At 31.0% G+C, this 22,471-nt stretch overlaps 1 protein-coding gene across 1 annotated transcript; it reads right to left on the bottom strand.

The window, feature by feature from the left end:
• Nucleotides 1–2,384: 2,384 nt before the first annotated feature.
• On the bottom strand, nucleotides 2,385–20,644 carry LOTGIDRAFT_156971 (hypothetical protein; the record flags this gene model as incomplete). Its single annotated transcript, XM_009048237.1, has 14 exons — nucleotides 2,385–2,492; nucleotides 2,705–2,917; nucleotides 3,252–3,308; nucleotides 3,551–3,595; nucleotides 4,622–4,682; nucleotides 4,889–5,016; nucleotides 5,802–5,928; nucleotides 6,504–6,599; nucleotides 6,765–6,833; nucleotides 7,479–7,573; nucleotides 8,304–8,378; nucleotides 8,708–8,762; nucleotides 14,342–14,406; nucleotides 20,594–20,644. 14 exons carry the CDS (start codon nucleotides 20,642–20,644, stop codon nucleotides 2,385–2,387), a joined length of 1,245 nt encoding a protein of 414 aa, XP_009046485.1.
• Between the last annotated feature and the right edge of the window lie 1,827 nt (nucleotides 20,645–22,471).

Here is a 22,471-nt window from a genome sequence, read left to right as displayed (position 1 = left end):
AAAACTGAAGCCAAGCAAAGCGAATGTGTCTGCCCATGTCCTGGTTTACTAGATAATATATATTGATGTAGGCATATAAAAATAACAAGTCATTATAAGAAATTACATGAAGCTGTATATGAGAGTTTAAATATAACACATTAATCTGTATATTAACAAATATTAGTCACAATGAGTTAGCTATGGTAGATGGTTTTAGACACCTGTTATTTTTCATAATATATTGGTACCAAGACGTATGTATGTGATTACCATATTAGTCTCTATCATGTAAGATAACTTATGCCAAAACACACAAACCATCTTGTCAAGAATTTCACCAACCCACTGGGGGAACATGAGAAGATAAAAAAATCAAGTTGGTTGTTTTACACTAAGTCAATAATCACATGAGGATCATGCAATTGAAGGAAAATGAATCTGATTGGATGATGACACTCTTTCTTCAGATTTTACTTAAGATTTGTGTCAGTGACAAAATCTGCCACAAAGATGGGTCGTGTGCCCACAGCATTAGTATCTCAAGTCTGACTTTTTATTTCCACTAACTAAAGTGTCTGCCACCATAATCTTAATCTTAATCTTAAGGTATGACCTGTTCTTAAGCTTATAGGGTCATTCTCAGGTAGTAGACTGTTGAGAACAAATTGATATATCAAAATGTAAGTTAATGTACACCGGATTAATAACATTTTCATTTACAAATTGATGGTCAACTGCTTGAGAACAACTCTATTTGCTATATATCATAATATATGTATGTATGTACAAACATGTGTATCATTGTATTTCATCAGTTTGTATTTTTTAACACAGAATAATAAATGGTACTATATTGACAATACAAAATAAAACAGATCATTGCACTGAATTATTTTCTTGATACAGTCATTTTGAGACAATATTTAACCATCCAGTGGGTTTATACACAAAGTTTGATTACTAACTGTTTATTTGTACCATCTCACTATAATAAATAGCACAATAAATTAGGTTTACAACATAAAAGAGCTTTCAGGCCGTTATTTAAAGATAATAATGACAATCATATAAATCAATATATATGAGAGGCCATTTAATTATTTATTAAGTCTGCTGTGTCTGGAATAGGCCTTTTATTACTTACATATATACCTAGGTCTATGACCACTATTTTCTTGTACAGACCAAATTTGACACATTCATTATACAAAGTGGTTGAGAGTTTCAAGGATGGAATCAACAAGAATTTCATGTCAAAGAAAATAGGGGAGAGAGTCCACTTGGTAGATTCACAAAATTTGTGTGTATGGAATCAAAATTCTGTTTGTCTTTGGAAACATTGTGATCAACTTATCTCTAGAACTCAAGAATCCTAGTAAACTGCAGTGGAAAGTTTTTAAAAGATACTGATTCCATAAATACATGACTTAACATAACTGGTCAATGTGTTACTTGCAGCATTCATTAAAAGGTCACAATGTTTTAAGTTTATTTTGGCATGGTAAATAGCCTAAAATTAATTTTAATCATAATTGTTTGTGAGTCATACAAAATGCTAAAGATGGTCAAACACTGCTTTGTAACTTATAATATTTTTTAGGCGTTTTTACATGTATTTCTACAATTTTCTGTAATTTTTGAAACAAATCACCTAATATCAAAACAACGAAAAATCTTTCAGGCTTCCAAGAATAAAAAAAGAAAGTTTAATTCAAGTTTCTTAAGTAATTAAGATTAAGGGCACTGATCTTAACTTTACCAAGTTAAATGATATCTACATTATAAATTCATACCTGAACTAGTCTCATAACAGTCATATGATTTATATTGTATATCAGTTTTACATCTATCTCTTTCTCTATATACATCTATATACAACAATTATAGAAGACAGTACAGATAGTAGTAATCAGAATTAAAAACAATCTCCAAAATATATCTAAAATAGCTCCAGCTTGTTAACTTTCTGATTGTCTCCAAGTTTGAGTCTGATAAAGAGTCAAGTTTGAGTTTTTTGTATCACAGTAAGGTATATTTTCGTCACAAGGTGTATTTCACTCCAAAATGCTGGTACTATTCTAATCTCCAAATCACAAAATTGATATGAAAGAATTAAATGGCTTTAAATGATTGTTCACAAGCAATGATATAACATCACAATGTTTAATATAAAATCTTGTATCAGTTGTTTAAAACCATATACACATCACCTCCACGTTTAAAATACTTTTTATAGTTTTATATCGTCACTCCACTACAAGTCATCTGTATGATATAGAAAGCACAAATGGATATGCCATGTTTGGTCCAGTATATGACGGTAAATTTGATTTACCACTTTTGAGAATGACTGAAGCAATGTGGAATTAAAACAGAGTTATTACCCCTGATTATGTTTCCCGTCAAAGTATGGCACAACATTTACAATATCTCTGTCTTCCACCCCCTACTGATGGTGGAGGGGTGACTGGAGCAAAATAAGCATGGACTCGAATATCTGGTAAATGTGTCTGTAAAGATGAAATGATTATAATCAATAAATGAAATGGTTGACTTACATTATTTCCAATATGATACTACTTATTCAGTGGCTAACTTAATCTAAACAGCCCCTCACTCAATTTCAAATTTTATATATATCGATCTACAATTGATGTATTGAGCACTATTATAATACATCATAATAGACTATGAGTTTGTGAAATAAGAAAAATAAACTTACACGTAATCTCCGTATACCAGCTCTAGTTATTAACTGACAATCATATAACTCTATACGTTCTAAACCTTGACATCCCATTAAATGTTCTAATGATGCGTCAGTTATTAAAGGACAATTGTCTAATTCTAAAACTTGTAAATATTCTGTAGCACAAGGTCCAGATCCAATATGACGAATGCCTTCATCTGTTATTAATTCACAATGAGAAAGACTCTACAAAATTATACAATAATTACAAATTATCAATACATGTATATCAAAAGCTATATGCTGTAATTACACATGGAAATTTATGGAAAGTAAGTCCAAGATGCTAAAGTTTTAAAACTTTTTCAGAAGTGAAACAGGCCTGCAGTTGTTGTCATATTTACAGATGATTTATCATAATATCATGATACACAAGCAATAACACTAATAGGAGTGTTAGCAAGATAGTTCATAAACATTTATGGAGATTAGCCACCGATTATAAAAACTTCTATGTTCCACATTTTGGTATATTCAGGGCTATACTTAAAGTTAAGACCTACTGAAACTTAAGACTTACAAGGGCTGATAATTTGGTACAATACGTTGCTAAATGAGCTAGTGTTGCGTCAGTTATCTGAAATAGTGTCAAAAACATCAATTTATCATATACATTATGTTGCAATAGTTTGGAATTTCACACTAATCTTTTGTTGGCCAAGGATAGGAAGCAGATCACAGATTTCCCTTATTACACACTGCAGCCCATCTATTAAAACATTTCAGGTTTTAATTCAAAGGATATCACAATGCAGTATTTAATTGTGCTTTAAGAAGCCAGATATGAGACAGTAGAACATGATGAAAACTCTTAACTACCTGTATACACTCTTCTAAATCCATCTTCTCTAATTTATTACATGTCTATAAAACATAAATAATTATCAATCAGCTTTGTTGTACACTCTAAACATATAGCAGCAAAAATGCCAGTATCATCTTAATAAAGCAATAGTAAAGACATGCAAAAATAGTTATTAGAGACCATATTGCTTGTTTAAATATTCTTCACTTGACAACTCATATTGTTCATCTTGACAACACATATTGTTCATTTCATTATTCTTCTCTTGACAACTCATATTGTTCATCTTGACAACACATATTGTTCATTTCAATGTTCTTCTCTTGACAACTCATATTGTTCATCTTGACAACACATATTGTTCATTTCAATATTGATCATTTCAATATTTTTCACTTGACAACTCATATTGTTCATCTCGACAACACACATTGATCATTTCGATATTCTTCACTTGACAACTCATATTGTTCATCTCGACAACTCATATTGCTCATTTAATATTCTTCTCTTGACAACTCATATTGCTCATTTAATATTCTTCTCTTGACATCACATATTGTTCATTTCAATATTCTTCACTTGACAACTCATATTGCTCATTTAATATTCTTCTCTTGACAACACATATTGTTCATTTCAATATTCTTCACTTGACAACTCATACTGCTCATTTCAATATTCTTCTCTTGACAACTCATATTGCTTATTTCATATTCTTCTCTTGACACCTCATATTGCTTTTTTAATATTCTTCTCATGACAACTCATATTGCTTATTTAATATTCTTCTCTTGACAACTCATATTGCTTACTTAATATTCTTCTCTTGACAACTCATATTGCTTATTTAATATTCTTCTCTTGACAACTCATATTGCTTTTTTAATATTCTTCTCATGGCAACTCATATTGCTTATTTAATATACTTCTCTTGACAACTCATATTGCCTACTAAATATTCTTCTCTTGACAACTAATATTGCTGATTTATTACTTGACAACACAAATTACTCATTTCACTAGTTTTGTAATGAATTTGTAGCCATTATAGATTAATTTGTATAAATAAATAAGTGACTTACTCTGGCTAATGTTTGAAAACCATTGTCTGTTAAATGGTTACATCCAGCAACTTCTAATACACTATAAATATTTTAAAGTTAAAGGTAATTAAAATGAAATATCATTGTTATTTAAGTTTGGATAAGAGTTTAACTTTTTATTGCTATGTTATACTTAAAAATGCTTAATGCAATAAAGTTATTCCATAAAATTGAAAAAAAAGAAATGATATTCAAATATTTTTTTCAAAATTGCTGTTTTAAGAAAGAAATCAAAATGTAATTTACCCCAACTCTGAACAGTTTCCTAATGATATAAGTGAGGCATCTGTTAATCTAGGACAATTTGATACACACAGATAAAATAAATTATGACATTTCCGTCCTATTTCATGAATACAATCATCTGTTAATTGCTGAAACACATAAATTATAGCATGGACTGTTACTGGGTAGAAAGAGACAATAGCAATCTCTGGCAAGAGAAACAATGTCAAATTTAATTTTAATCATATCAAAACAAGTGACCACTCAATTGGTAAAATAAATATGTGATATTACTAAAGCAGCATGCACATACATACATTTTAAGTTATATGACTTGCAATTTTGTTTACACTCAAGAGTTTGAGGGGATTTATTTGAGCATACAAATACTCTCTGAATGATTGATATATTTGGAAAAGTATGAAAAAGAATTGTGTTAAAATCCATTTCCTTTATTATACTGATTTATCAATTTCTATAACATTGTAAAATCATTCTTGGTTTTTCATTAATATCAATAGAGAGAAAGTCTACACTGGGAGTACCAAGAGTGTAAAATGTTAAGAGTCAATGGAAGTTTTGAAAATCTTAAAATTTAAAATTCTATTTTGTCTTAAAAAAAATCTAATTCAATCTGGAAATTAAAATTTTACCTCACATCCAAATAACTTTAATCTGTTTAAATTAACACAATTTTCAGCCAAAGCAATAATACCAACATCAGTTATCTGAAAAACAATTTCAACTATCAGTTAAGACTGAATCACATTTATTGCACACTGCAGATTGTTTGCCAAAACAGGTGCAGAAAATTAGTACGTTAAACACCATTTTATTTAAAGGTAAAGAATCCATCAAAAGTACAAGTGGACAAATTTATCTAAATAAAATCTGAAATATAAAAAATGAAAACCAAAAAATAGAAAAAACTCACCTGATTACAACCTTGACAAATAAATGATGATAATTTAGGACAGCCATGAGCTAAAGCTTCCAAACCATTATCTGATAATTTACTACACCATGATATATCTAGAGACTCTAATAACTTACACCCATCGCTACAATAGTCATATCATACATAGATCACAATTAGATTGATTCATTATAGCCCCATCACACCAGAAAGAAGTTCTTACTTAGCTGTTACAGCAACAGAAAATAAACACAGAGGATGTTAAGATGGACAAAAGCATGGATAAGCATGAAGGAAGCTTCCGATATCGTACGGTGGGCACCATTGTCCCAATAATCATTGTAGAGATCAACATGGAATCGAGAATGTCTAAGACAAGCATCTCAGTCACAATAAAAATGAAAGTACACCAAGTCCATAGATTTTAATAGAAATGCACCTCCAGAACGCGGATTGACCATTTTTTGTTTGACCATAAAGTTTGTTAATTAAAGCTATTATAAATCCTGTTGGGGACGGAATAATCATGTGGTGGAGGCATGGGCACAAGCGAGATTCTATTCAAGACTGTAATTGGAGACAAAAATCTCCAAAGAAGTCCGCTCGTGAGCCTGCATCATTAAGGTGATTGTCAAGATTTCTTAGCATTTGATATGGTTAAGCCCAGCTCAAAGTTCTGAAGTAAAAGAATGTGTATGTAAACATCAGGGTAAATCTTACCTTACAGCTTTTAAAGAATTGTCAGTTATCTCTGAACAGGAACTAATATTCAACTTTAACAATTTCTTACTATTTTTACCTAAACTTTCACACGTTCTGAAATCAATTATATTGTGAAAATTTTAGAGAATTCTCTGTTATATAACCTCTAAGTTATTTAGGAAAGAACACCATATGCAAACAATTCTACACCTCCTACATCTCCTTGTGGGAGGCCACATTTCTTATAATTTTACATTGATATGATTATTACATACTTACATATCAGTTATCTTCTTACAATTATTTAAATTAAGTACTTCAATATTTTTACAAGAATTAGCAAAAATTCTGAAAAAAAGAATATAGAACATGTAATCAGACAATAAAAGAATATAAATTTGAGATGTTTAGTGGATTAATCAACATGGATCCAGTCAACAAGCTGGTCAGTAGCCATACCTCTAAACAACCATATCCTTTAGATTATGAATAATGAAATGATGAGACTATTGAATGATGAAATAATCAGACTTTTGAATTATGAGACGATCAGAGTTTTGAATAATGAAATGATCAGACTTTTGAATTATGAGACGATCAGACTATTGAATTGAGATGATCAGACTATTGAATAATGAAATGATCAGACTTTTGAATAATGAAATGATCAACCCTTTGAATAATGAAATGATCCTAATTTTTGAATAATGTGATGATCCTAATTTTTGAATAATGAAATGATCAGAGCTTTGAATAATGAAATGATCAGACTTTTGAATGATGAGATGATCAGACTTTTGAATGATGAGATGATCAGACTTTGAATAAAGAATGATGAGATGATCAGACTTTTGAACATAGAAATGGTGAGATGATCAAAATTTTCAATGATGAGAAAAATTAGTCATTTACCATCTGAACACCATAACTCTATCAAACTTGAAAATGAATTACACCAGATCTGAAAAAAGTTCACATAGAAAAAGAACTTACTGTAATGCTTTATCTGTTATAGACTGACATCCACGCAAACTTAACGATTTTAAAAATCCACCACATCTCTCTGATATATTTACTACAACCGGTCCCTAGAAAATAACATAATCATCGTTAACAAAACATAGACTGTTACTCTTTATCCAGTAAAAAACAGCATGACAGAAAAATAATTTCAGATCATGAATGAAATAACTGTAAAACATAAATAATAACTGGCATTGTATTTTGGTATATTGATAAAGTGTATGTGATTTGGATCATTCCAATTTCTGTATGTTAATTCTAAATGAAAAGAAATGGAAATGAAATATGAGCTCAGAGCAATGCATGACAGTGATTGACACCATAACACATCATTCAAATCCTAGCTATAAAATATAAAGTCTTCATGTGAAGACATTGCACTCAATTAGATTAAAATATCATTCACCCATTGAGACTTACATACATTTTCATAATGCTTTAAAATCAAAAATTTATGAGACAATCCAATATAAAAGTTTTTTTCGTCAAGCCATTTGGGAATCAGACTACATTATTGTCATTGATAGCAAAATTAAAATAGAATCAAAAGAAAATGTCTTATGAATGTCTTTGTCAACTCAATAATTTGTAAGTATATCGCAATATGTATGGATTGTGGATATTTACCTTCACGCAAAATTCTGACATAAATTGTTACATCTATAGTGTTCACAGGCCACATTTATCATAATCTCAGTTTATTAGGTGTTAGGTGATCTTATTGAATTGATAACAAATTGAAAAAATTAAAACATGATTTTTGTAGATATATAAAGAAAGATATATATTTCTAACCTCAACATCCTTCTGAAAATCAAATAAATCCACACGCTGCCAATTACTACCATCTAACGCTAAAATATTCCAAAACTAAAAAATACAAATGTCAATAGTTTATTTTATACAATATTTCAAGACAAGGTAGATTGTCATGTTTCTTACTTTACTTCAACCACATTATATATATGTTTTCCAATAAAATTTCACTTGAGGTACTTTAACTCTCTTGAATAATTTCAAATTTTTATGACACATATAGGTTACTATCATTAGTTCTATTCAATTTTTATGCGTATGTGGATATCTTACATTTTTCGAAAAAAAATATCACATAATTTGAGTTAAAGTTGTATGTGTTTTAATTTCAATATCTGGTTTTGTGATGGACCAATTAAATATACATTAATAATTTTACTCACCTTTGAAACTTGTGCACATCTACATAACGAAACAACGTCTAAAAATGAAAATATCCTGAAAATAAAATAAACAGACTATTAATCTTATATCTTATAACAACTTCTTTCTTAATATGCTACAACCTGACAGTGAGGCCTTGAGCGATCAAAATCATAACTTGTCTTATACAGGATGGCAAAACTAACTTAAACTACATTATAGATAGTAGAGCTCCTAACCTTATCTTTACATGTTACAGAGATATCTTGAAAGACCAAAGGTCATTTTTACAATAAATAGATGCCTCTATTATAGATCTTACAGCTAATAGAGTCTTTTTTATAGGGCTATCTTTACAGCCACAAAAGTCATTTTTACAGCTGCTAGAGCTATCTAGCTAGTAGAATGTTAATATAGCTATAGTGAAATATTTATCGCTTATAGAGCCTTCTTTGCATCAATTTAAGCTATCTTTACAGCCAGTAAAGCATTTTTTCCAGCTGCTAGATCTTATCCACCTTTAAAGCAGGAGAGCCTTTTTTAAAGCTCTTAGAGAAATCTAAGCTAATAGAACCTTCTTTTATATCTCCTAAAGTTATCTTTACATGTATAGATATTACAGCCAAAAGAGCCATATTCACAATTATAAGAACCTTCTTTATAGTTCTACAATCTTTATAGCTAGTACCAGTAGATCCTTCCAAATACTTCTGAGAGAAATTTTCATAGCAGAGTTTTTTTTTATTGTGAGTCACAATTTGTGATAAAATGAAATTTCGTAGATCTTGTGTTTGCAGCAAAAGAAACTTTTTAGCACTTGAAATATTTCTTTCATTGTAAATTGTATTTCACTAACTGAATTTACCCCCAAAATGAGCATCTATTTCTACCTTACTATTAAAATGTTTTTGTAGGAATCATACAAACTATCTTGCTTGGAAAATTAGAATTCTTATCAAATATATTTACTGAAAAGCGAACAGAACATTAAGTTCTGATAACAGCAGTTCATAAAAAAAATAATAAAAAAAAACAGCATTCCTGAAAAAACTCTGCAGTATTTTAATTGTCTTCTATTGATTTTTACACATCATGAAATTCTACAATCTTATCATAAAAAAAATAAAAATTACATTGCTGTTACTAAGGTAACCATTTTATAAAATTTTGTAAAGTAATAAGCTATGTTTTTTAATCTTCTCACAAAAAGACATAATTTTGCTTTTAAACAGCCCAATAGGACAAACTGACTAGCAGTAACAGGCAGAAAAACAAAATGGAATATTCCATAAGATTTTTACAGTCTATCATTTTGAAAGAAAATATTAACAGACAAAATGTCTTTTATCTCTTACTTGAGGTGTTTTTATTTAAGCAAATAGTAGCAATATAGATCAAAGTGTGCATTTATATAAACAAAATACCTACAATAATTTGACAACAATACATATTTACTTTAGTGATTTGCCAAAGTGCGTACCCAAATCAACCAAATTGTGGCCCACAGCACATTGGTACCATAAGTTTTATATCCGTATGCATCATATAAAATCAAATTAAGAAGAACAGAATTATTTTAAACCTTCAATAGATTTAGTTAAATGTATTTAAAGATAATTGTATTTTTTGTATTGACCAACTATAACAATTAACTAAATATATTTATCTGTACTGTAATTGAAATTCTATATTCCATTCGAACCACACACTATACACAATCTATATATGACAAAAGAGCCTAAAGATTGGTCACTAAGACAAATTTCTTATTTAACATTTTAATCACTGCTGTATGTAGTGTGGATGTCTTGTAGTCCGAAACTCTACAGACACTCATCTGGTGTCTTATATGATAATTATCAACAAGAGTAAGATCAAACGATATCTTTAGTTCTTTCTATTCTTCGAAGGAGCAAATGAACGTCAAATAAATTTGATATGGAATCCATGTCATGTTTCATTTTTGCAAACTATTAGTAATAGTCAACACCGAAAACCATGTGAAGGGGTCCAGGCCATCCCTGACATGTCTATTGATGGGAATAACATTGTTGATTTCACCAAGTTCATCTATATCGTCGAAATTATCGTCCATTTTGAAACATCGAAGAGCCACAAAAGGAATTTCTACTGATTTACAAATAGAATTAAAAGTTAAAACTGGTCTCGACCAACTTTAAGTTTAGCATTAAATTAGCTAAATAGGTATTTCTATGTGGTGCATACAAAATATAGAATTAAACTAAAATGTTATTCGGTCAGAACAGAATTATATTAGGCTTAATTTCATTTGGTGCATACGGGCCAATATAGTTAGTCTTATCTGGAAACACTTTTTCTTGATTAATGCTTCCCAAACAATGAGTGAAAACTATTTCATATAATGGTTATTATGATTATCAATTATGCATGAAATTTGAAATCTTTCTTTGAATCATATTATATATCATACAAAAAGCCTTTTACTCTGAGAGATAGCTTCAAAATAGGAGTTAGGAGATAATCCTTACTCCCAAAACATAAATTTGAATTAATATATATTTTCCATTAACTATAGCTGCAATAATCCTTGTTTGATGGATATTACAAAGTATTAAACTTTCACAAGTTTCATTGTCACATTTTTCACCATGAGCTTATTTTCATGTTTTATACACCCAAATTATAATGTTGTCTGTGTTTTCAATTTTGCTTGTGAAGACCATAAAGCATACAGATTTTATCAGATTCTGACAAACCTTTGTATGTTTATAATGTATGTTGATGAGATATTGTTAATAGTTTTAATTATTTTCATTACTCAGGCAAAAATCTTAGTATGTGAAAGTGATAAAGCATACAGCTTTTATCCATTCTTAATGAACTTGGTATGCATTTATTACCTACATTTGTATAGTGTCTTTGGTTTTAGAGTTATCACCCTTGACATGGGGAATATGTGTTTTACAGACCAACAATGCCACCCAATTCAATCCTTAAAGGTGCGGGCACACGAGCGGTCTTGGTCGAAGACTTTCGTCGTCAATTAGGGTCTTGTCTTGAGTTTCAACAACTAGTATGGGCACACGAGGAGAGAAAATACTCCAGTCGGTCATTTTCCACCTTGTCAATAATCATGCACAGAGCATGCAATTGAAAAGGAAAGGAATCTGATTGGATGATGACGGTCTGTATGGGAGACAATAAAACTATCGGAGAAAATTATCAAACTTTGTCTTATTTTGATATAAGAAAACCTATATTATATCAGATTTATGCAAAGTCTATTGTAGGTCTAAGCTTATTCACAACCAAATAAACAAAACATATTTTTTTTATTCATTTTTGCAAATCAGTTAAAATCAATTGAAATTCAATTCAAATTATATTAATACAATCAAAGCTAATTATTTTAGCTGACAGCTGTTGAAAACTGTGAAGTCATTACTAAATGTCATCAATATCAAAACATAGTCCTATTGTTAAGTTGAGTTCAGATACTGAACATAACTTAATAATTTCAATTATCAGTGTTTACCCTAAGTGGTTAAACACCAACATAGAGTCATACTCCAAAAAATTCACTACAGCTAGTGAAAACGTATTGGATCAAATCCAAATACACTGTGGCAAACAAGAGATTTTCTCACCTGATCTTTATTTTTAAGACTTGTGTCTACAAACTAAATTTCATGAAAATTACTTTATAACTACAGGAGCTATTGAATTTTCCCTAATTAAGTTCACTGGAGGAGGAGACCCTTGAGGCAAGATTCTTTGTCATTACAGCAGTGGTTAAATCATTGGGCTTGTTTTTATGCAGATAGATATTCTTGAAAACTGGATCTTCATTTTATATTTATGTTTACATACATAATAAATTTTTTCAAAATTGATTAAAACTGTAGATTCCAGTACAATATACGTCCATACCGAGCAATAACTTAAAAGCTGTCAAGTTAAGTAATATTACTGAAAACATCGATAATCGCCGCTAGGAATTTATAATTTCGATTATTGATTATCAAATTTCATAATCGATCATATGTCAAAGTAACATTTTTTCCACTGTACCTGTTAATTAGTAGTAATCTCTTCCACAATTACCCACGATAAGCTATCATAACCGATCAAAGCAAGAATATACTTTTATGACGCAGAAATAACCCTTGAAATTAAGACATTAGGCATGTTTTTAATTTAGTATTTATAGGGTTTCTCGGAGCCGCGGTGGCTCAGTGAGTTAGACACTTGCTCGCTAACCTGAAGGTCCAGGGTTCAATCCCGGCATAAGTCGAGATAATACCTTCGGATTTTTTCAACCCGGTTTCCCCCTGTCAGTAATGCAGGTACGAGGGGCTGACATGGAAAAAGCGTCTAGTCGTTCGGATGGGACAATAAACCGAGGCCCCGTGTGCTACAGGCTGTGCACGTTAAAGAGCCCTCGACAGTTGGAAATCGAAAAAGAGCAGGCTAATGCCGCTGTCCCGACAAAATTTCCCTCATTGCACCCTGCATGGCGTTGCCCATCTTCATTAGCCCACATGGTGCAGAAAAGTAGGACGTAAAACTCCATTCATTTCATTTCATTTCATTTTCATAGGGTTTCTCAATTAAATTATTTTAATTAATTTTAAATGCCATCGATAATCGATCCCAATTTTGTAATCGATACCCCGCCCTAATCAAGATGTAATCAAAATATATAAACTTACAACGTTTCATCAATATCAGAAAAAAACAGATTTATAGAAAGAAAAAGATGCGAATAAATGACATTTCCACATGATCCTCCTGGAGGCATGATTTTCCAAGTTTGTTTTTTAGTAATCTTAGTAGGCTTAGTGAAGTGACCAATTAAAAAACTATCCTGGCCATACACGTGTACAGGTCAGGAAAAAATATCTGGAGATTTGCCTTGAAAAATCTGGAGATTTTTTCAGTGTAAATTCGTGAATTTTAAGCTCCAAATTGCTTTTTTTCCTTTTTTTAAAAAATAAGCCTTAAGCTATGTAAATTAATTATTTATCATATGCTACATGACACAGTAAAAATTAACAAATCTATACAGGCTATGATATAACTCTAAAAACAGTGCCTGATATTTCAAATTTGGGGGTCCAAAATACTTTAATATTGTCATTCTTTAGTATTGATTGAATCAAAAATAATGTCAAGGTAAAATGATGTTTCTAAATCTAAATTAAATGCTACCAGTAGACCTACATGTAATACATGTATTACAAAAAGAATTCCTGGCTGTGAAAATAATGATCAAACAATGTCTAATGGAAACTAACATCATCTTTTTAAAATGTATACGATATTTGCCATTTCCATTTAAAATCATTACAAACCTTTTTCACACAAATTCCACTGATAGATAGAAGGATATCTTACAACTTATAATATCTAAATACTTGTCACTATATCAGACATGACAAATGTCATATTTTCCTGTTAAAGATATTAATATCCAAATCAAGAACAGTGTTTATTTGTGTATTAAATATCAATACTTCCTCATCAATGAAAAGAATATATCCTCATGAGAAAGTTCTTGTTTTGGATTTTAAGTTTTGTGATTCAGATTTTTATTACTTACTTTTCTTTTATTGAAAAGAAAAGAAATATGGAATAATTTCAAAATGTACAACTAAAATATTAACTATTACCTTAACAATAACTCTTTTGGTAGTTTTTTATTAATTGGAGCATCATCATCATATACAGTGTGTATCTGAAACAAAGATAAAGTCAAAAATATAGTATCAGCCAAATAACAAGCAGACAATAGTTTGCCTATAATTCCTTAAACATTAAACAAAAATCATGCATTGAAATTTCATTATTAAAAAAATATAATGTCTGGGCCATGGTATCAAAATGATGTTACTGGTGTAGATCAAGTGTTTCTGTTCTAATGAACAAAAGTCATATAGCAAAAGGGAAAGTCTGAAGAGCTAACAAACATCTCTATGAAATGCCTTTTTTTTATGTAGCTACTAGTATAGTTCAAAGTATTGTATTAATCGTAAACTTTATTCGTTTACTAAATTAAAAAGTGTTTTAATAAATTTAATGGAAATGAATGGAGTTTTACGTCCTACTTTTCTGCATAAATTTAATGGAAGCCACCAAACAAGAGAGTAGTGAGAAAAAGGATACACATTAGCCTAATCTACTTTCTCATCCAATCAGCATTAGTTAACTTTTCTATTAAGTGAAACTTTATTTCATTAAGAAATATTCAATCATGAGACATTTGACTGACAGCTAGTGTAAGGTTCTAAGTAAGTAAATGAGAATAAGATAAGTTATTTTGGTTCTAAACTTTGATAAACTTAATGCCCACATCTTGAGATATGCCATAAACTACAAAGTGCACATTCATGGGATTTCTTTCCAAAATGATGAAGATGATAAACATTTCACAATACACAAAAATTCAAATTTTCATGGTATCTATGAGATTTTATCCAAAACTAAGAACATGTCACCCCCATACAAATCCCCCAGCCTAGGTTCCTATGACACCAATAATTACCCACCTAGAATAATTACTATCAATATAGCTGTCTATAAACAAACCAACTCTTTAACCTATTTAATTAAAACAAATAAATGTAGGTCATGTTTGTCACCAATAACAAGTGATGAACTATTTAGAACATTGTGTCTCTAAAGACTATAATAGACCAAGAAACTATCTGTCATTATGTCCACTGTCTATTTTAAGACTATCAGATCAATATAATCATAGCTTTCCACCGATATTCATACTAACATGCAGTGATTTGAACCTGGTCATATCTAATTCTGACAATTTCAGAGAATCTTTCTGAGTCACAAATATAAAGAGAATATGTCAAAGATTATCAGTAAAAATTAAAGAAACTGCTACAACATAATCAGACCTTGGTAGACTGAAATGAATGTAAAAGATAGGCAACAATCTGCAATTGAGGGGTTTTGGTTCTCGATATAACTTGTCTTCACTACTAGAGCTGTATGAAACTCATGTTATATCCCCTCAAATATTCCTCAAACCGCAAATTCCACTTTCCATTTCTATCCTCATTAGTCTCTCCCCTTCCTGAATATTGTATAACTTGTTGACAAGGTCCAGATAGGAAGTCTGCTGTGTGCAAGGTCTGGAGGGAAAAGGCCTTACAACTAAATAAAAGTAATATGAAGTTCATCTAACCAGGAGGTTGTTGGCAGCAAACAACCATGGATAAATTATGGATTATGGATCAGAAGGCTCCAATTTTGACTGAAAGCTGACACAATAAGTGATAAGCCTAGCTGAACATTTCCCATTTCTGAGTCTAAGATTGTGAAAGTACTCCTTAAAATAATTAAAGAGCTGTGACACAAGTCATGCCAGGCTGATCTTTAAATCATTATGCAGACACAAACCATTTCAAAACATTTTTGAATGAGAAGCCTATCTTTAATATTTTTTTGATTGGTATGTTTGTTATGCTACTTGAACTGTTATACACATAACACACAAAATAATATTCATAACAATCTGATGGACCTTTCCTTTATGTGTCAAAGTGCCAGGATTTCAACCAAGTATGTAATGACTGAGTCATGATTCTAACAACATGGTTTGAGCATTGTATTAAAATTTTAGAATTATTTGGACATATCAGATTTGACATTTGTTTTCCCTGAATGATTAAATAATCAACACATTTCCTCAGTTCAAGATGACCCATTCTTATCTAACAACCTAGCAGAAAATTCACAAAATACAGTCAATGTTATATATATTTATAACAGCTAATCAATGGGCATAAATTTGATGTGATTGGGTTTATTAATTGGGATTGAAAATGGGACTAGCATATCGTGAAAATCTCTTAGAGAATCAAGGGCATATCCAGAAAATGTCTAAAATAGAGATGGGGGTGAGAGGAAAATGAGAGGTACCTTTCCAAGGTAAGGACCACTGAGAGCTGCCCGATGCTCCCAAAAGCCAATGGATTTCAGATGGCCTAAGATGAATTTTGAGCATTACTAGTAAGAGGGATTAATTTTCACTTCACAATAATTACAGCCAACTAAAGATCTTTGACTCAATTTTCATGACAGATTGAGGCAGAGGTGCCAGTTTATTGAACTTTTTCTTATACGGCTTATTCAGTAGTCCCGGGAGGACTTTTCAAATATGCTGCATGGTTTAGTAGGGAATGCCCTTTGAAGATGATAGTTTATAGGGGTTTCAAAGAACTACATAGGCCTATGCTATTTTAAAAATAATAAAGTTTTCAATGTACTTTCATACTATTACCAGAGTTTTGTAAACTGAAATTTCTAGGCTATTATACTCTACCTGACCTACTGGTATTAGACCATACTTAATCTCAGTAACTTGACCTCTGAATGACCATAGAATTCAGACAACATAGGCCTTAAAATGTTTAACTTGTAGCCATACTGGATTCCTACCTCCAATGACATCAGTAATTATTTGGCTGTTTCTTCAATGATGTAGATGTTCTTTTCCTTTAAAGGGATTGTAAAGGGGTTTTCTAAAAATGTTATGAGTCCCAGGGATACTGATGTGATAAAGCATATTTTACGATTAGCGACGTCATCAAACACTTAGTCTTAGTTGAATTGCATGAACCACAGATGTCTGATTGAAAATTGGAATGATGCAAATTGATGCTATCAGTGTCCCCAATACACAAACAAATTTTAGAAAACTTTTTACAATCCCTTTAACAAGAAGCATTTAATGGAATATAGATGATATATCAGCTGATAAAACTTGACTTGAGTCATAGTGATACTTACATGACTTTTCAAATGCAAAATCCTTTAATTTGGTTGAAAGCAAATACAATATTTAAAGGTTGGGCACATTTAAAAGTAGAGTTTATGACATTATACTTTGATTACAATTAAGGTTGGGGCGTTACAAGAATATCTTATATCACGAAAAAAGACTTTTAAATCTGGTAATACAGACTTGTGTCTACAATAACTACAATAAAATTTGAAAAATATACATCAAATTCTACTCTTTTCCTTTCATTAGTTACATTAAACTAGTTTCATTTAATTATTAATAAAGTTCATGTCAAATATTCATTTTATAAATTGCTTTGTAGCTATGATGGAATGATTTCTATCAACTTTTAGACCTCAAGAGAAAATATTAAGAATTATAGCCTTTGCCATGCCTTTTATTTAAACATTTGTTTGTTTGCATAAAGCCATTGAATGAAATGCACTTTATAGCTGATTATCATGTTCAAGTCAGTACAACCCAGGAAGAACAATGGTGCTCCATTATCTACTCATTTTACATGAAAGACCTTCAAGTATGACTTGCCGAGTTAGATGATGCTTGCTCAACAACACCTAGGGGTAAATCAAACAGGAGTCTACATCCAACTCCAACAGAGCATGCGCTAATCCATCGTATACAAAAACTATTTGATCAAAATCAGAACTAGCAATTTTCAACCCGTTTCCGTTTAGTTAAGTAGTTAGTAGCATACAACATCTTTTCAGGCTTTCTCCACCCTTCCCATAACCTACATCCATCTAATCCCTCTCCACTTAATCAAAGTCTGATATGACTATCCCCATAATTAAACCCAAATTTTTATGGCTTGATATGTCTAAACGCACATTAATTGGATATTCAGGTATGATGGTATTAATTTGTGAAATGATATTGGGACCATTGGTGTCATATTAATGTTAACTATTCATGTGAATGTCCATTAATGTTTAAAAACTTGGTCAGTGACCTGCTGTTTATCTTTCATAATATTTTGACTGAAAATTCTAAATCACCACTAGCCTCTATATATCTCAATAAACAGTTCAAATTTCACAATACACAGGTGTTAATATGATGTACAGGTATAGTACTATACCTGGTAACATGTACACAACACAATACATCCATGGTAGGTGAAATGTAAAATTAAAACTGCAACATTCAACACTATTAGCAGGACTATTACTTGAAAATTTCACAAACATTCAAAGTCAACTCATTACCACTTACATTAATGTGTCACATTTTAGTAGAAATTTGGTGAATACATGCTGACAAAAAAATGACAAATATCAACAACAAAAACTTCATGACATATGTATCAAGTTCGTAGAGTCCAAATCAGACATGAATGGTTAATGCAACAATGGTACCTTCCTATATGCACTGCTAAAACAAGATCCTCTTGTGGACCTACAGCCACCATTTTAATCCTTCTAAAAGAATTGCTATGTGTTGTAACAGCATTGTTTAAGCTACATTTCAGATAATAATGATAATTCAACATCTTAAAGAGTAGCCTATGAATCAACAGTCCCCACTAGTCATAATTAGGCTCTGGCAACACCAACGACAGTGGAAATATGGTATCCATATCGGAACAATAATTTTCCTTTGACCTGGTTATGAAGATCAATCATTGTTCTAGCCTATATAGTATAAAAGAGGTCAATTGGCCTATTTGTCCAAATTACTTTTCTTTGTTATAGTTTTGGAGCAGGACATGGTTACTCTGTTATTTCAATGCCATATTTCTTTTGATTCTGAGTGCCAATACATCTAGAGATATGAAATAATATTTTCATCAAATAATCTGTAGCAGGCACAGGAAACAAGTATAATTCAACTTTATAGATCTCTTATATGTTCAAACATGTGTTTTGTCTAAACAAAGAACTCTCATGTAGACTATGGAAACAGCTGACCTCAATTTCTGTATTTATAAATTTCCTCAAACTTGATAATAAAGCTGGCCACACACTTAATATCTATATTGGCTGTCCTCCCCAATATGGTTTTCGAAGAAAATATCTGAGACAATTGTCCTCTATTAAAATAGATATTAGCTCACTGTCAGACAAAGAATAACTTTGTATCAATTAGTCAGGTTTGTGTTGATGTAAAAGTGGTTAATAATAACAGGTCTTTATAGACTATGGTTGTTATAAAAACATCGATGTACCGTTACATATTTACTGCTATACAGGTAGAAATTTTACTCACCTCCGACCTGTTTTTAACATGGTGATTAAAATGATTATGATTATTCATGTTGATAATCCATTTAGCTAGAGGAAAATCCTCATTTCAGCTTGGAAATGACAGCATAGACAAAAGAAAAATAATAACATGAAATTCATGACCAACCTTATTTGTAAAAGGTGTTTTGATTGGCTAATATTTCATGAAGGTCTGGGATCATTCTCAGGTCAAGGTCTTAATTCCATAAATAATAAGACTTATCAGGCCGATTTTATGAGTACAATTGTGTCTGCAACTATTTAGGATCCAGATAAAGTATATATGTTTCATATAAGGCGTTTTAGGATGGAATTATATATATTTACAGTGAGATACTTTGTGTTTTAATTATAGCCAATGAAATATTGGAAGAGAAAAGGTTGGTGTACCAGCTGACAGATAATGGCTGGCAATGTTTTGATTTTGAAGTGACGTCATAATTCGGGAAATCTTCTGCATGGCATTTTAACCAATCAAATGAGTCGTGGCGGGAAAATTCTACAGTTTGATCAGTGGTTTATCACTTCTTGGTGCAATACTTGTGGATAAAATCCAAATTTGGTGTCAATTGATAGAGCCAAACAAAATTGATTCATTCTTTTATTCCTATACCTATTATAGATATAAAGCCGATAGGGTCACCAGGGTCTGGTGTCACCAGAGTTTAAAATATAGTGCCAATCACAGATTAATCTGTAATATAAACTTTAGCGACATTTAGTAGTGGTAGAGATCACAGCTTCATCTGATAATGTGTGTAATAAAACTAAAGAGTAGTACACCATAAAATTGTGTTCCGTTATTTAATCTGTAATTCAGTCGCACATATTGCCTTTGGCTTAAAATAGCCCTCGGAATAAATGAAAGTTAAAACTGATCTGGAATCTATTAAATAAGCCATGTTAAAATTCATGTCTAGATACATCTTCACAATGGGAAGCTATATGCCTTATCTTATAGACTTGGTTGGTTGGTTGGTAGATCACAGTTTCGCTGCCAGTGGATGCTGATATTGCAAACTATGTAGTTGTTGGTATTTTGTAGTAGGCCCTATATAGTTAATTGTTATAGTTGGATTGGTACAAATTGGATGATGCTGTGTTGATACTTCGTAAGACCTGGTCGGGTGAAATGACATTATCCAATCATATTGCCCCATTTCTGTGACATAAGAAAGCTGTTGTTATCTTAGTTTTTAAAAAGTCGGCAAAAAAGGTGATATTCAGATGTCTTATTTTCAGCTCTTTTTAGCCTAAATTTAAATTTGGCGCTACAAAACTCACCATGAAATTTAAGACTCCTTGTTAAATAAACTTTCAAAAAATTCTTGAGTTTCTTTTCTCGCTCATAGGCTCAGAACTATAACGCCCCATCTGATAATGATACTTTTGAAACTTTTTTATTTCACTAAAGGCCTCACATGAGGCATAATAGTACGATGAATTTAACACAATCAATATAACAAATATTAATATAACAAATATAAATATAACAAATATAAATGTAACAAACATATATACATATGAAGTTGGTGTAAGGAGCTGGAAGTGAGACATTACAAATACGGTTAGGCCTACTTAAATAGGCCTACAAACATGACAATTTTTCAAATTTATCATAATATTTATGTATCTTGACTATTAACTCAGACTTATAATGTTCCTGTGCCTATAGATATGATCAGGTATAAATGTATGTCTTCCCTACCAAAAAAGTTACAATTAAATATAATGAAACTCATCACCAAGTTCTTCCTGGCAGCTGGAATTTGAAATTTTACAAGCCGACAAGTGTCTTGACTATTCATTAAATCAGACAGACTAATATAATGTTCCTGTTGTTATAGATATGATCAGGTATAAATTTATGTCTTTCTATAATAAAAAAGTTACAATTTAATATATAATGAAACTCATCACCTAGTTCTTTCTTATCGATATTTGATTGTAGTCTGTGTGCCTTTTTTAGTTGCGCCCCTTTATAAACTCTCTATCTTTGAAGACATGAAAAGCTTACTTAATAAAAACAACTGCCCAAAAAATCACAAAACTGACAGAAGTAAGTAATGGGCAAACTGTCACTTGTTGGAGTTTCTCTTGAACTGTTTACTGCAGATTAAGAAATACAGGTAAATTAATATGTTCGATATTTTTTTTATGAAAGAAACCGGAGGTATATAGAACGATTAAAAGCAAAATTTCCTGAAAAAAATCTTGTTAAGTTGTCAGGGTTGTCGTTTTTGCATGTCATGTGACACAGTTAACCATTAATGTTGATACCATTAAAGTATTTGGATGGCAATTCTTCTCAACAGATTTACCTTGACCCTAAATGCATTGTCTCTCCTTTAATCTCAGATACTGGTGAGATTTCACACACTCAGCAGAGTCAAAATGGCTGCTTCAGTTACCAATCTTTCTACAAAACCACAGCAACAGAAAATTGTACAAGATATTGAAGGTAGGTTATGTAGGCTACTAAATAAGCAGGTGTATAATTGGGCATGTCTGCATTTTAAAGCATTAAAACTCAAGTTTCAGCATGGATTGGAAGTTTTACATGTAAATATGAACTTTTTAGGCTTAAGTTATAACATTACCATTCCCAGTTTGATAGGCCTGTGTAAGTCAAAAATCAATTTTCTAATCATAAAATATTCTTATTGAAAATCAATGATTGATTATCTTTCCTTCACTCACATCTCAAAAGGAAAGGTCTGTGATTCATATAAGCTTACTGCCAGTTATCTAAG

The sequence above is a fragment of the Lottia gigantea genome (assembly GCF_000327385.1).
Source record: "Lottia gigantea unplaced genomic scaffold LOTGIsca_12, whole genome shotgun sequence".
NCBI classification, from domain to species: domain Eukaryota; kingdom Metazoa; phylum Mollusca; class Gastropoda; family Lottiidae; genus Lottia; species Lottia gigantea.
This window is presented reverse-complemented; position numbering and strand designations above follow the sequence as displayed.